The sequence below is a fragment of the Mytilus trossulus genome, chromosome 1 (assembly GCF_036588685.1).
Source record: "Mytilus trossulus isolate FHL-02 chromosome 1, PNRI_Mtr1.1.1.hap1, whole genome shotgun sequence".
NCBI lineage: Eukaryota > Metazoa > Mollusca > Bivalvia > Mytilida > Mytilidae > Mytilus > Mytilus trossulus.
This window is the reverse complement of record NC_086373.1, coordinates 41,738,110-41,753,001: the sequence shown is the minus strand read 5'-3', so window position 1 is coordinate 41,753,001 and position 14,892 is coordinate 41,738,110. Positions and strand designations below refer to the sequence as shown.

Genomic DNA, 14,892 nt, shown 5'->3' with positions numbered 1-14,892 from the left:
GGCAAATATTTGTACTTTTGTTAGATATTATTATTGTCTTACTATTCTTATTCATTTTCTACTATAATATGCAGTCGAGTTAAATGAAATTTGGTAAAATAACGGCTTTAACGCCACAAAGAACCGACACATGTCGTTGTTCATGTCAAGAATCAAGAAGATCAGAGAATAAGAAATAGGATCACTATACATAAGAGTTAAAACAGTTTTTCATAAATGTAACGTTAGATGGGGACATCCGTTTTTTTCACATAGCTTTCTTTTTTTAATCCTCAAATATACCAGATATTACTTAGGAGATGATCAAGAGCTGTCAAAACATAATTCAAAACATATATTGAATTTGCTTTAATATTGGTTCGTGTTTTCTAACATTTTTATTTTGTTTTGAGGATAAAATTTCGAAGATTCTGTTTTAAATACTAGGGGTTGTAGGAACATCGCGCGTGCCCAACGTTTGAAAGTAGAAATAGAGCTATCAATACTTCAATACACCCTTATACCAATAAGCCATGTAGTTTGCGCTAATTTAAAGGGAGATGGAAAGCTTGGCTTGACTTGGTTGTACAATTTCAGTCCTCTAATAATTCCACATTTCATTCTTCCAACATGTGTGACAGCATAGCTTATCTACGACCGGTAACTTGTTAATCTAAACGACTTTGTTTGACTGTACAACCCTAGCACAATGGGCAAAGTTAATCGAAATTGGTATCTATAACATATATAAGTTTCTCACTGAAGGTATCCAAAGAAGGTAACCAAAGATTTTGCGACGATGCAAATATTAAACTTTACAATACAAATAAATATCTTCAACCAATGAATTCAAATAGCAAAAGCTATGCAATTAACAAATATATACTTATTAAGCTTCATGTAAATTATTTAACAATATAATACATTAAATATGAAATTTGGAGTTTTACCAAGGGAGCTAATAATTGAATAATAACACTGTCTGCCACACAGCATTTCGGGGACTCTCCCTCTGGTAGCTTTCTTCCCTCTTTTATAGCTGACCATGCGGGGGCTTTTATAATTATCGGGGACATTATGATGACGTATAATTGTTAATTTCTTTGTCATTTAGTCTCTTGCCAATCATAATACATATTCTTTCAAATATAGCTCGTTATTACGACATAGCTATGTCGTTAAAACGACATAGTGATGTCGTTATTACGACATGATATGTCGAAATTACGACATGATATGTCGAAATTACGACATAGCGATGTCGTTATTACGACATGATATGTCGAAATTACGACATAGCGATGTCGTTATAACGACATGTTATGTCGAAATTACGACATAGCGATGTCGTAATAACGACATGTTATATCGAAATTACGACATGCTATGTCGTAATAACGACATAAAATATTTTTTTTGAATGGCCCTTATCGGCTTCCGTAGAAAGACACCCATTTTTTGTTTGATGATAAGGACGATTAATGTCATCGGTTTCTAAAAAGGTATCACTCAAAGGCATTGAAATTCAAGTTTGATCCAAAGTTTAGGGGGATATGTGACATGTTCACCACCCTTTTTGCAATATTTTATGGAAAATAATTACAGAATGTTGCCATGGATACACTTAAAAGGAATTATATTTCACCCTATTAACTTTTGAAAAAATCAAATCTATGGAAGATAATGATAACATTCATATGCCCATGTACAACACAAACAGTTAGGTTAATGTATTAGAAATCAAGGAATAGGAGATGATAAAACATTTTGTGATTCATTTTCAATTTTATTTTCTACTGTGGAGTGCTACCGTAATATCCTCATTTGAGCTTGGTGGACCAGCAATAGGTTGTAATTTAGGTTAGATTGGTCGGTCCGACATTTCTGCTGGATCAGAATTCGTTACTATCAGAGCTCTGTGTGCCTCCACATCTACCCCTACCATCACACCCACGTATTCTAATAGATTTTGATGGCATGACTGGTCCGAGACCACAAATATAGTCCCTAGTGTGGACAGTGGGTTACTTGCCAATATTTTTTATACCCCTTCCAAATTTATTTCTCCATGTGTTATGCCTCAAATTGCAAGAACGGGGGTAAAATTACACTGTAAACAAATTTGGGTTCAGAATTTTAAAGGAAAGTAGTGATTTGGTCCAGCTGAAAAAGGTTAAAAAATTAGCACGTCGGAAGCTGTCAAAAGATTTCAAGACGCCCTAAACATAAAATTGTCCATATTTTGAGTTAGAGCCGATGAAGTTTTCTATAATTTTGATATAATTTGTCCCAAAAGTAGTACAACACACTGTAAAAATTTCATTGAGAAAGCGCAGGTGGGATTTTTTATAAATTTTCATTTATGTTCTAAAAGAAATGCACTACGAATTAATTGTGGTCCCGGACCGACTGTGTTGTTTCCGAGAAATCTACGTATTAATCAAAAGTAGAAGGAATGAAACAGTATTCATATGGAAAACGATGTTCACGCTATTGGGGTAAATACATTAAAAAATCTCCCATTGACCTTAATGCTAATCTATGTGTGGAAATAAATGTATACCTTATTTACCTTTAGAAATTAAAAACTTTCATATATCAGTCATGAAAGAACAAATGTAGCCCTTTCTTTTGCAACAATAAAAACATAGGGTCATGCGGCATTTTTGGGCATTCACATGGCCTTGTTTACAATCAATGTAGATTCGCACTGAATTCCTATACTGACCCTCATTACTTTTCAACTCTGTAGGAAAAAAAATAGTACATTCAGCATATATTTTTTTTTTTCAACTCTAGTTTTGATCCATCTACCAAAAATATTTATTACAAACATTATCTACCAATCAGAAGAGCACATGACTTCATTTTTAGACAGAAAGCTCTCCCCCAAATGGGCGGTCCCTGATGACGTATATTTATATACTGAATTTACCCCTATTGCTGAAAACGTAATTTAAGATCGCGGTATGAACGTAGTTTAATCGTGGTAAATAGTTATAAAAAGTACCAGGAGTATAATTCAGTACGCCAGACGCGCGTTTCGTCTACATAAGACTCATCAGTGACGCTCATATCCAACTTGCTATTATCGCAGTAGAAAGAAGGATGGTAAGATCGTGATGCGTTCAGATAACTCGTGGTATAGTCGTAGTGATAAATTCATGAGCGTAGTAGGATCATGATACGAAAATTTACATTTTCATGCCGCGCCGCTCATACCGCGACCTCACCACGATCTGAATTTATTTCATATCGCGGTGAGCGTGGTGCTATTTTGGTCTAGTGGGACCTCGATAGTGGGACCGGGCTTTACTTCCAACATAATTTAGATGTTGCTTAACGAAAGGGGGGGGGGCAAGGGGTTTAACTGTTCTGCTGTTATGGGGCAATTTAATTCTTTGTTATCTGTTTTTTTGAAAATATATTTGCTGTTAGCTGTTATTGTCTTATTCTTTGTTAGCTGTTTGGGCTTTTAGTTTTTTTGTTATCTGTTTTTGTGATAATGTATTTGCTGTAAACTGTTATTGAAAATTGGAATGTTAGCATTTTTTAGACAGCAAACTTTCGGTAGAAATTGAAGATCATTGGACATTGGGGTCTACCACTACTAATATGTTGGTCCCTTGTTCGGAGAAGTATTCCATTAACCTAAACCCATCACAGAAGTGAGGTTCAGGACAATTCCAGTATATCTTATGATTATCCTTTGTAATAAATTCCCTTTTTTGGAACATGTATTTAGAATTATCTTATTTTTTGTATGAGGATAACGTTCCTTGTTTCCCATACCAACAAATTAAATCAGAACAATTCTTAATATGACAAAAAGGAAAACATATGGCCAGGAATATCTGACCATAATCTCAATTTAGGACTAGTTCCTTACAACCAGTTAACCTTTTATATAATATGGTACATTGACTCAGCTCTGTGATTCTTTTCAAAGCAGAACCAAACACATTGTACAATGAAAGTTCCAACCATATACTGGGTTAGGAAGCTGCACATAGCTCATTACAAACAAAGATTTATTTTGTCTTCAAGTCATTGTTCCCCTACTAAACTACTAGTACACTTGGTGCAATCAAAAGCCTGATAAAAAACTGTTCAAATTGAGCCTTTGAAAATAGTGGAATAAATTACTTTTGGAGTGTCAAAATTGGTTCGAGGTACTTGATAAGTTGCATGCTTATAATTGGTGCTTTTGATATTTTTACCCTATATACCACTTTGCCTCATAGTCTTATTAAAAAAATTCACACACCTCATTAAATTGGCCTTTAAAAAAAGTCAGAATGCGAATATATATATTCAAACTCTTTTAGGTCATTTTTTAGTAGCAACAAACACAAGAACTATGTCAATTGGACCTGCTTTGATACATGTATCATAAGGCATAACTGCCCTTGAATTTTTACTAGATATCATTTTTGTCTCTTTGACATATTCCTAATTACCATTCTCAATTTTATTACACCCACTTTAAATTACAAGCATGTGTGAGTTTCTATAACTGTATAAAAATAAATGCTGAAAAAAGTATTATATAACAGCCATCATGAGCGCAATCAAAATTGAAAGGGAGCTCATGTCAATAGATATAAACAATTCACCAAAATTCCTTGCAAATTTGTGAAAGGATTTTTGAGATATTATCAGAAAACTGAAAAAAACACCATTTTTATTGAATAAAAGTCCATTACTCAGAAACTTTAAATCTGAAATTTATAAAAAAAAAAAAAAAAACAAACAAAAAAAACGAAGGGGAGCTCACGTAAATTAATATACTAGTAAACAATTTCTCAAAGATTTATGCAAATTGGTTAAAGAGTGTTGGAGTTAATGTTCGACATGTAGACAACAGACAGACAACAGTATTCCATTATACGTCCTGTAAACGAGGGTATAAAAATATATTGAGTAGTAAACACATTCTAAATACATAATTTTAAAAACATGTTCATAGAAAATGGAATTCATTACAAAGGATTATACCCGTAATAAGAAATACTGGATTTGTCAAGGACCCGACTTATTTTAATATTTCATTTACTGTTATCTGTTTTTGGCCCCCCTCCTTAACGGTGGTCTTCGTTTTGGAATAGACACTCTAGATTTCCTGTCAAATGTTTGTGTTAAATTTAAATATTTTTTTTTTAAAACAAATAATATCAATACTCAGGAACTTCCAAATAATAGGTTATCCCATTTTGATGATATTTATTTCAATAGATTTTTGTTTTTACATTTCCATGTACTTGACTGTTAATTCAATTTCACTAAGAAAACATCTACTCATTCTTTGCCTAATTCGCCTGAATAATCATATTACGATAATCGAAAGCACTCGTACCCGCAAAGTGGAAAGGGATTAATATAAGTTGCAAAACTTGTTTCCCAATCCACTATAAATAAATATGTTTAAACTAATAATCGAAACATGAATCTATGATAAATAAAGATTACAACTTGGCAATACTTTGTATATATTTTCTATTTTTAAACATAGACCAGACATGAACACTGAACAATTTGACGTTTTTTCCTTCCGGGTAGCCATATTTGAAGTTGACAAAGATTAGGTAAGTTTAATAATTTTAATATGCACTTGAATAAATAAATATCTATGTCATACCACGTAATAATAATAATATATTGTTAGTTTTAATTGTGACATTGGTATCGTCAACTAAACCGCTATATGGATATATAAATAATGTGTATAATTCACCATACAGGTAAACACAAATATCTATATATGTACACGAAGGGTTTGATTTAAATGTAATGGACTTTTTGAAACTTTGACTAAGTCGGTTCTATTAGGCCGTGTTCACACCAAACGCCGTGTACAGTAAACATGTTTACAATTAGTTTAATTAATGGACACTGGTTTCACATTAAATGTGCTCACATCTATACACCTGGTTTAATTACCTTTACATAAGATTTGTTCACACTTGTAAACCATATGGCATTTAAATGTCCATTACGTAGAACCGGATGCAAAGTTTTCGGACAACTTTTCTAGCAGTAAGGGAACGACCATTTGACTTCAAGGGGTGATGGAAATATTCCGATCCTCATCGAGAAAAAAAAATCCGGAATAAAACGTTTAAAATCTGACTCAGATAAAAAAAAATATACCCCCACCCTTTTTGAAATCAAATGGTTGCTCCTTTATGAAAGCCATTTTGATTATTTGCAGTACTTTAAATATACTATATGTCTCGATTACGGATTGGAAAACGTAGGCTGCAGCAGCGTGCTTAAAGACGAAAACAGAGGATTGAGATGTTAGGGATTACTACATTTTTATCTTTTCTGTTTGTTTGAAATGATATTTCTTCTCCAAGGAGTATTTGACAACGGAGAGGGTAAAGTTTTTTTATAATTTTTAGTGCAGCTTAAGGGATCTGAGATACTAGACAAACATATCATTTTCCTCTAAGTTCAGTATTTTTGTGATTTTACTTTTTACCTCACACTTTCCTTTAGTAATGCATTTATGCGTGAGTGAGTCGTTGTTTGAGTAAAGACCAGTGGCGAATATTTATGTGTACGTCAAGTCGATTCGGGAAGACCATTTCAAATGAATAAGCAGCAACTATTTAATTTTCAGGGGAGAAAGGGGGGGGCTATGGATTATTTTTCAAGACAAATTTTGGTGACAATTCGAAAACAATTGTTTTCTTTAAATTTAAGCATTACATATTAGTGGCAGCTAAGAGTGCTAAAATCCCGAAATCCCGAAATTCGAAAAAAGAATTCCAGGATCCCGAACGGGTTAATCCCGAAATCCCGAACTTAAAAACACCCGATCCCGGATTCCCGATTAAGGTCATATCCACCCTTCAATTTTAGACAACAATTTCTGTAAAGAACTTTATAAATAATTGTTAAAAATATCAATTTTATTCATAAATAGTTTCCTCCTTAAATATATATACACGGTAAAACTAATGTCCTAAATGCCTAGTTTTGTGTACACTTAACCTACACATTGACTATCGACTGTGTGTAGACGAAACATGATTTAAACTACATGAAAACATTGAGTTTTATCAATGGGAACGCAATTGTGTTTAGTTTACGTGGGAGTTACACTAACACAACACCGAATTTAGGTCAATGTGAACACACCCTTAGATACCAATACCAACGGGTAAGTAAGAAGTGTAATGGCCTGACCATTAAGTTTTACCGACGATTGGACTCAAGCAACAAGACTATCAGGTGCTGATAATTTATTCTCAAACCGATCTAACAAATGGTAAAAAGCTGAAAAACAAATAAAATACAATTTTACAATGTGTTCAATTAATGTTATTAAAACGAAATGTCAAAAGTAATAGATAGCACAGTCCGTTGAACAGTTGAATGCGAGAAAATGTTGTACTTTAATTCAAGAACGGTTAAGGTTCGTGTGGACCCTATGGCTAAAATGGCCGTATTTTCACCTCAAAATTTACTCCGAGTACAGACAAACCTGCGCATCTGTAAAAAAATTCAGGCATAGCATGCCCTTGATAAATTAATTTTAAGTATGTTTTATGTTTTAGAAAAATAAAAACTTACCAGGATTTTGCCGTGCACTTTTTTTCATTCCTCCAGAAGGTGCCAAAATAAACTAACTTGGGAAACAGGTTTGAGAACTTCCCCACAGGTTAAAATTAAAGTGAGCATTTTTAATTGACATGGACATCAGATGGACAATAGATACCTGACAATAACTGGTTATTTAAACTGTGTACCTGAGTGGACCATATCAAGGTAAACTCAACTGTTTGTTTATTTTATCATCTTCTGCAGAGACGAAAAAAAGTGTACGGCAAAATCCAGTTAAGTTATGAATTTTCTAATTCATACCATGCATTTGAATTCTATTTATCTAGGGCATGCTATGCCTTAAAACTTTTCCAGATGCACAGGTTTGCCTGTACTCAGAGAAAATTTTGAGGTGAAAATACGGCCATTTTAGCCATAGGGTCCACATGAACCTTAAATTTCAGGTATTTCACGGAGAAAAGTTTCAAATATGTAGAGCAATTTAAAGGGTTCAAATACAATGTTGTAGAATTAACTCACTCTGTGGTTAGCCACGAATTGTGTCCAAGATGACGTTTGTCCTTAGAATGTTCTCCAGTACTGGTATGACCTTACAATCTTCAGTATTAGATACGTGTGAGAGAGGGAAAAGTAGCGACGATACGATGTTTTAACGTTCTTATAAGGTTAAAGGTGAATAATACTCATCGACTGGAACACATGAATAGATTAAGAATATAATCAAACGAACTATATAAATAACGGAACGGCGTAACAGAATAAGAAGCTTCAATTCAAAGTCGCATCTATATGTAACATAATAATGTACACAATATTAAAAGACTCAGAGAAACATGAACACTGGTTGGCAATTGAAGGGACGAAGCCGATATTTTCTGTCTACATAGGACTTTTGATTTTCGATTTGTAAACACCACTTTGATCATGTTGATATTTTTCTTTTTTGTCACCTTTAGATATAATGTGAAGCAGATTATATTTCCTTGATTGACAGCACATCTGCTTCGCAGCAATGACGCAGCTCAGTATAGTAAACGATTATTGATTTTTAAGTTGGAAACAGTGACAAACATTATGATTTCAACTTTTTACTTTTCCAACTTGGCATTTACACATAATGTCAGTTTATACGTACACTTGTGCATGTTCACTACATGTATAAATTGATATATTGAAATGTATCTTCTTAATCGAGCCACTAAATTTGAATATCGGTAAACTACTGTCGCCTTATTGTAATTCTGTTGATCTAAAGGTATTATTTTTTCTCTAATTCTATGGAAATTTATCCCTTTTGGAACCCATTGTAAAAAGATCAATTTGTGGTTGCGGTTGATTTCAAAAGATCATTGGATGATTCAAAGGGTCATAACCTTTTTAATTAACTGAATGAATAAAAAAAAATGCTTACCGGTGTTATTAAATTGAAAACTTCCTGGAATGTGAAAGGCACTCGAATGGGATTTTCGTTTAACAAAAAAAGAAAATTTATTTTTTAATCATTAGAGGAACAGATTCTTACATATAGTTACTCGTGGATTATCGGATTTATCCAATCTCAATAGTTAAATTATAAATTTCAAAGTCCTCGCCGAGGCTGGGACTTTATAATTGATAATTAAACTATCTCGATTGGATAAATCCGATAATCCACTGGTATCAATGTAAGAATCTATATATATATCGATTAGAAATGATATTTTGCCTTCGAAGATATTTGTAATCAAATTCGATTAAGAAGCTTGAAATGTTTGTAAATCAAGTGATACAAAATTTGCTATTTACTGATCATCATTGCTCTGCATTGCAGCGAACCAGTTCCAAAAATGATACATTTTTCGTAGCAGCTTTCATATGTGGTTTTAAACTCACATTCAGGGTGTTGGAAGCGAGTTAAAAAAAAATCAAATTTTGATCCATAACAATTATTTGTACTTGTTTGGCTTTATAAATATTTCGATATGAGCGTCACTGATGAGTCTTATGTAAACGAAACGCGCGTCTGGCGTACTAAATTATAATCCTGGTACCTTTGATAACTATTACAATACAATAATAATAACATGCACTTTCTTTCATTTGTTATCTATTTTAGAAAATGGAGAAAGTTAAGTGTGAACCATGCAAAATTCGGGACAGAAATAACGTTTCCATTCATTGGTGTGTAATTTGTGAAGAGGCTCTATGTTCAGACTGCACAGAAAACCATCGATCCATGAAAATGCTTCGGCATCATGAACTCATAGATATCAGTAAAATGCCGGCTCACACACTTATCGTAGAACATTCCTGTTTGAAACACGGTAAAATGCCATTTGAGTATTTTTGTATCGATCATGATGTTTTATCTTGCAAAGAATGTCTAGCAGAAAACCATCGCTCTTGCCAGAAGGTGATGTCTGTGGATATAGCATGTAAAGGTGCAAAGCAGTCCCAGTCATTTATAGATGCCACGGAACTTGTAGACCATGTTTTAGAAACCACACATACAATTGGTAAAGACGAAAAGAGTTGTATTGAAAATGTCGTAAAGGAAGTTAAGTCAGTCAAAACGGCTGTAAAGATAGTAAAAGAAGACGCAATTAGGCATATTGAAGCTCTTGAAAAGTCTTTACTTCATGATCTAGATCTAAAAAAAGATGAAATAATACAGAAATCGAAGACAACAATTAATGAAACAGAAGATATCGAAAAAAAGACAAAAGACAAAAAAGATATATTTGATCTTGTAGACAAACATGGTTCTGAAAAGCAAGCGTTTATTGCTGCTCACGCGTACAAACAAGATCTCACAGATTTGGAGAAAAGAGTAGCTGGTATCACAGAAAAGTTAACCAGATTTAGAATAAGTCTAAATCCTGAGAAGTCACTGGAATCTATAAAGTCTCTCGGGTCAATAGAACTAAGCGAAATTCAGTCTGCCGTAAAATTTGTTCAGAAGAAAAAATGTCAATCCCAAATGCCAATTGTTCAACCTCATAGTTTGCCAAACTTTGTTTTTAAACGAGATTTAGACATAAAGAACGCAGCAATTTACGGAATGACAATAAATGATAATAACGAAGTCATCTTAGTTGACAACAATCAATGTGGTAGAATATTGGTATATGACGTCAATGATAATTACAAGTTTCAAATTGATACCAAACACCAACCTTGGGATATTGCTCTAATCCCTGGAAAAAACATAGGTGTTCTGACATCTGAACAAGAAGAAGTCTTACAGTTTGTTGCTTTTGATCAGAAGAAAATTTCTAGAACAGTGTCAGTAAAGGAAAGTAATCGAGGAGGAGTTGCTGCGACACATAAAAACATATTTGCTGGAACCAAAGGGAACATTAACATTCTGGATCTTGAGGGAAGATTTATTCGGTCAGTAAAAACCAAAAATAAGAATGAGACACCTTGGTTTATTTCTCTGGATAAATCTGGAAATATCTTTTACACTGAAAGAACGGTTATGGGTTGTATAAGAAACGATGGTACATTTGTTTATACATACTCCACACCTAATAAAGATAGTATGTGGAAGATAGCAGTTGACAACAATGGTTACGTTTACATTGTTGTTTTTCAAAACGGTATTTGTAGACTGAAGCCAGATGGTACATTTCTGGACATCGTAATAAAGGATGAACATGTTTTTCAATATGTTGGAATTTGCTTTACCAGTAATTTCTCAAAAATGATTCTTTCGCAAGGCAATAGCATGGTATCTGTGTTTGGTCAGAATTAAAACAAAGTATGCTTTTGTACATTTTATGTTGAGAGAAAAGCTTGGATTTTTTAAACAGTATCATATGCATTTTGGGGAAGATCAACAGGTTTTCGGGATACAGGATCGTACAGAGACATTTGTATAACGAAGACAACAGCATACCATTTTCATCAGATTAAATACAAACTTTTCTCGTCAAAGAATAAAGATGCCGGAAACTATGTGTTTTTCAAGTCTGATCAACTGTCTTTATTTTATGTTCGTTTTATTATGCATATATTACACACTAAAATTCGATATCAATTATTAATACGTGTTTATTTGCTTTGTCAATCTGCAATATGCACGATTTGTTTTGCTACACGATGTTCCTTTTGCCGATTGAGCTAGATTCATACTGTCGATCAGACCAACTCGATCAATCCCGTTCAAGACAGATTAAGCGATCGGGAGACTGGCCTAACTCAATCGACGAGAATATTCGGGGTGGTCTACCTTAGTCGTCATCGATCTGACTTTCTACCCGAGAGTTTTTGACCCGTCAAAAATAATCGAGTAAGGATCGAGAAGAAAGTTACTAGAGAAGAGATCAAGAATACGTCGGGTAGTGGTCGAATTGATCGGGAAGGGATCGTGTAGAGGTCAAGTTTGGTAGGAATACAAATATTTTACCGATCAATACTCGATCATCTCGACCTTTGCTCGACTAATATCCGACCATTTCCCGATCAACGCCAACCTGTTTGATATGTTGTTCAGATTGACTCGATAATGCCCGATCGCTTCATGATCACTGCGACTTCTATATTTTTCCTATCCCAGACCAACTCAACCAATACCCGATCTCTACACGACCAAATTCAACCACTCTTCGATCTCTACTCGGCCATACACGAGTTCATATGACCCCTACACGATTCTCTAATATTGTTTGTAGATCTGATTGACTCTTATAAATTTGCTTCCGCAAATACAAATTGTCACTACTTATTTTTAACAGTACACAAATTTCTCCATGTACGGTACGTGTCTATACTTTTTCAAGGAGGGATGAAATTTTAAAAGAGAGCAAAAGAGGATTGTTCATATATGAAATTAATTGTGAATTAAAATTCATTATTACACAGCTGATGACTAATTTAGCCTTCAAGGTTAGTTTTTAAGAATATAAAGATTATATTTTACCTGTTTTATGGACTATTTTTTGTTAGACTGTCCCTATTTTCCGTATGAACTATAACTTTTGTGATATAAAGATAAGAAGTTGTGCATAATTGCCAATGTGACAACTCTCCAAAGGAAACCAAATGACACAGAAATTAACAACTTTATGTCGCCGTACGGTCGAGTTTTTTCACACGATATGCATTAAACAAAAATGATGCGAAAGGTATATTTTTTCTTTTATTCTTGGTAGATATAAGTAAACAGTTTTCGGAAAAAGTATAACTCTAGGGGATTGAAATTCTATTTTGGCCAAATTTTGGCGAAATATGTGACATCTTTACCTCCTTTTTATAATATTTTTCTTAGCAAAAAAAAAAGCTGGTTGTTTCCATGGATACACACCAAAAAGAAATATCTTTAACCTTTTAACTTCTTACTATCAAATCTATGGAAAATACTGATTACATACATAAGCATATATTTGAAACAAACAGTAGGCTTAATTTATAAGAAAGCAAGGAAAAGGGGTTGTATATTACTGTTCTTACATCAGTACATATCCAGTGACACATCTCATTTGTGGATTCATTTTCAAGAAAAAAAGTGACGCCACCCAAATTTGCACTTGATCTATGTTTCATCGTAATAAGCATACAATTTGGTTAAGGCAAAATACCATTAGAAAACGGAAACTTATTGTTGGGACGTAGGGTAAAACTAAATACACCCTCCGATTCAGCGGGTAATATAAACAAAAAATAAGACGTTTATATTATACTGATATTGTACAAATCCAACCAATTCCGAGTATACCTACGACCCCTATATTGTCACGGACGGATGGATGGATAAGTCTTTCAGTGCTATTTTACAATATTGACTAAAGAATCAACGATTAGAATAAATAAATTATTTAATAAACAAACAAAAAAAATACAATTAAGAAGAAAAATACATCAAATTGAAAACCAATTGTTCAGAGAACCATAAATGATTGATGGTCTTTCCACCAGTAATGATTTTTTTTATATGAAAATATTAAAATTTGGTTTTAAATGTCAATTTCAGCGTCAAATGACAACTTATTGTACGCTGATTCCAAAAATATAAGGTTTCTATACAAAAAGATATAAATAAAGGAGATAATTGTCTACTTCCGGTTCAAAATATGTTACTTCCGGTACTGTCTTATAGTTTACTTGACGCTGATTCCAAAAATATATGGTTTTACATACTTTGACAATAATTTATTACAAAAATTAGCTACTTCCGGTTTACAAAATGTCAAAACTTTTTCAACGTCATAGTGCTTGCAACCTAATGCAAAAAGTCTAATAGCTTTAACATGAATACATATGAGGTAAAAGCAAAGGTCAAAATCTAGAACGTTAAATTAACATATGACCTTGAGCTCAATTTCAAGGTCATAAACCAAGGACCTTAAATCAAAAGACTTTAGGTCTTTACTTTATATTGTTAATGAGTTATATTACCATACGACTGATATTAGATATAAAAGGGGGGGAACTCGCATCAAATGTTTACGTACCCTTTCGACTCAAATTTATGTGTAACTACATGTCGCGACTAACAATTGTGTGAAAGTATTTTGTCGATATCTTATATGATTTCTGAAAAGAAGCGAAAACAAGCCAAAATCAAAAATTTGAACATGACCTTGACCTTTGACCTTGACCTCATTTTCATACTTTTAGACCAAGGACCTCAAATCAAAAGACCCTAGGCCTCTATCACTTATGGTTTTTCAGTTACAAATTTATTTCACTTATTTCAATACAAAAGGGGAAAGTACTCTCATATGGGGTCTTCGTAAAGCTTCGGTCAAAATAAAAGGTAACATTCTGAGGATATAACGAGCAATTTGGAAAAATAAATTTGTCGCTTTCTTTTACGGTTGCGGAGGAGATATGATAACAAGAAAAACAGTGTTTGGGGAGATAACTCTTACAAAGAAAAGTGTTCGGTTAAACAGGGTGAGTTTCAAAAGCGTATAGACTGTATGATATCATATACAAAAAAAAATAAGCGACATCTTTTGAAACATTTTTACACAGCAAGAAAAAGAAAAAAATAATCAGAACAAATTCAATAGATCTTTCCACCAGGAAAGGTGGAAAGACCTAATTATTATAAACATTAAAGTCCAAATAAATAGTCCAACAGCTTCAGTAGTTTGTATATCCAGATTACTTCCCTTTGTATCGTTATGACGGTTGTGGTATCGTGCACGACAGTTCCACTATAATACGTAGATATGTTGTTTGATGAATTATGTATGATTGCGTTCAATCTGTAGGACCACTCCTTAACACCGCAGCATTGTATTACTCTGGTGCAGGCTCAGCTGGAACCTAGTAATAATATAATTGTACAAACTCTTTAGTACGATTATCAATTTAGATATGCATTTTACTTGCACGTTCATGCAACATAAA

General features: G+C 33.4%; 1 protein-coding gene across 1 annotated transcript; it reads left to right on the top strand.

The window, feature by feature from the left end:
- Nucleotides 1–5,499: 5,499 nt before the first annotated feature.
- LOC134724696 (E3 ubiquitin-protein ligase TRIM45-like) lies at nt 5,500–12,393 on the top strand. Its single transcript, XM_063587873.1, has 2 exons — nt 5,500–5,564; nt 9,647–12,393. The coding sequence occupies exon 2, from the start codon at nt 9,650–9,652 to the stop codon at nt 11,285–11,287; it is 1,638 nt and encodes a 545-aa protein (XP_063443943.1). The 5' UTR covers nt 5,500–5,564; nt 9,647–9,649; the 3' UTR covers nt 11,288–12,393.
- The last annotated feature ends 2,499 nt before the right edge of the window (nt 12,394–14,892 follow it).

Bases quoted from the DNA above. Each gene is read 5' to 3' on its own strand.
- LOC134724696 (XM_063587873.1), top strand. From the start codon at position 9,650: ATGGAGAAAGTTAAGTGTGAACCATGCAAAATTCGGGACAGAAATAAC.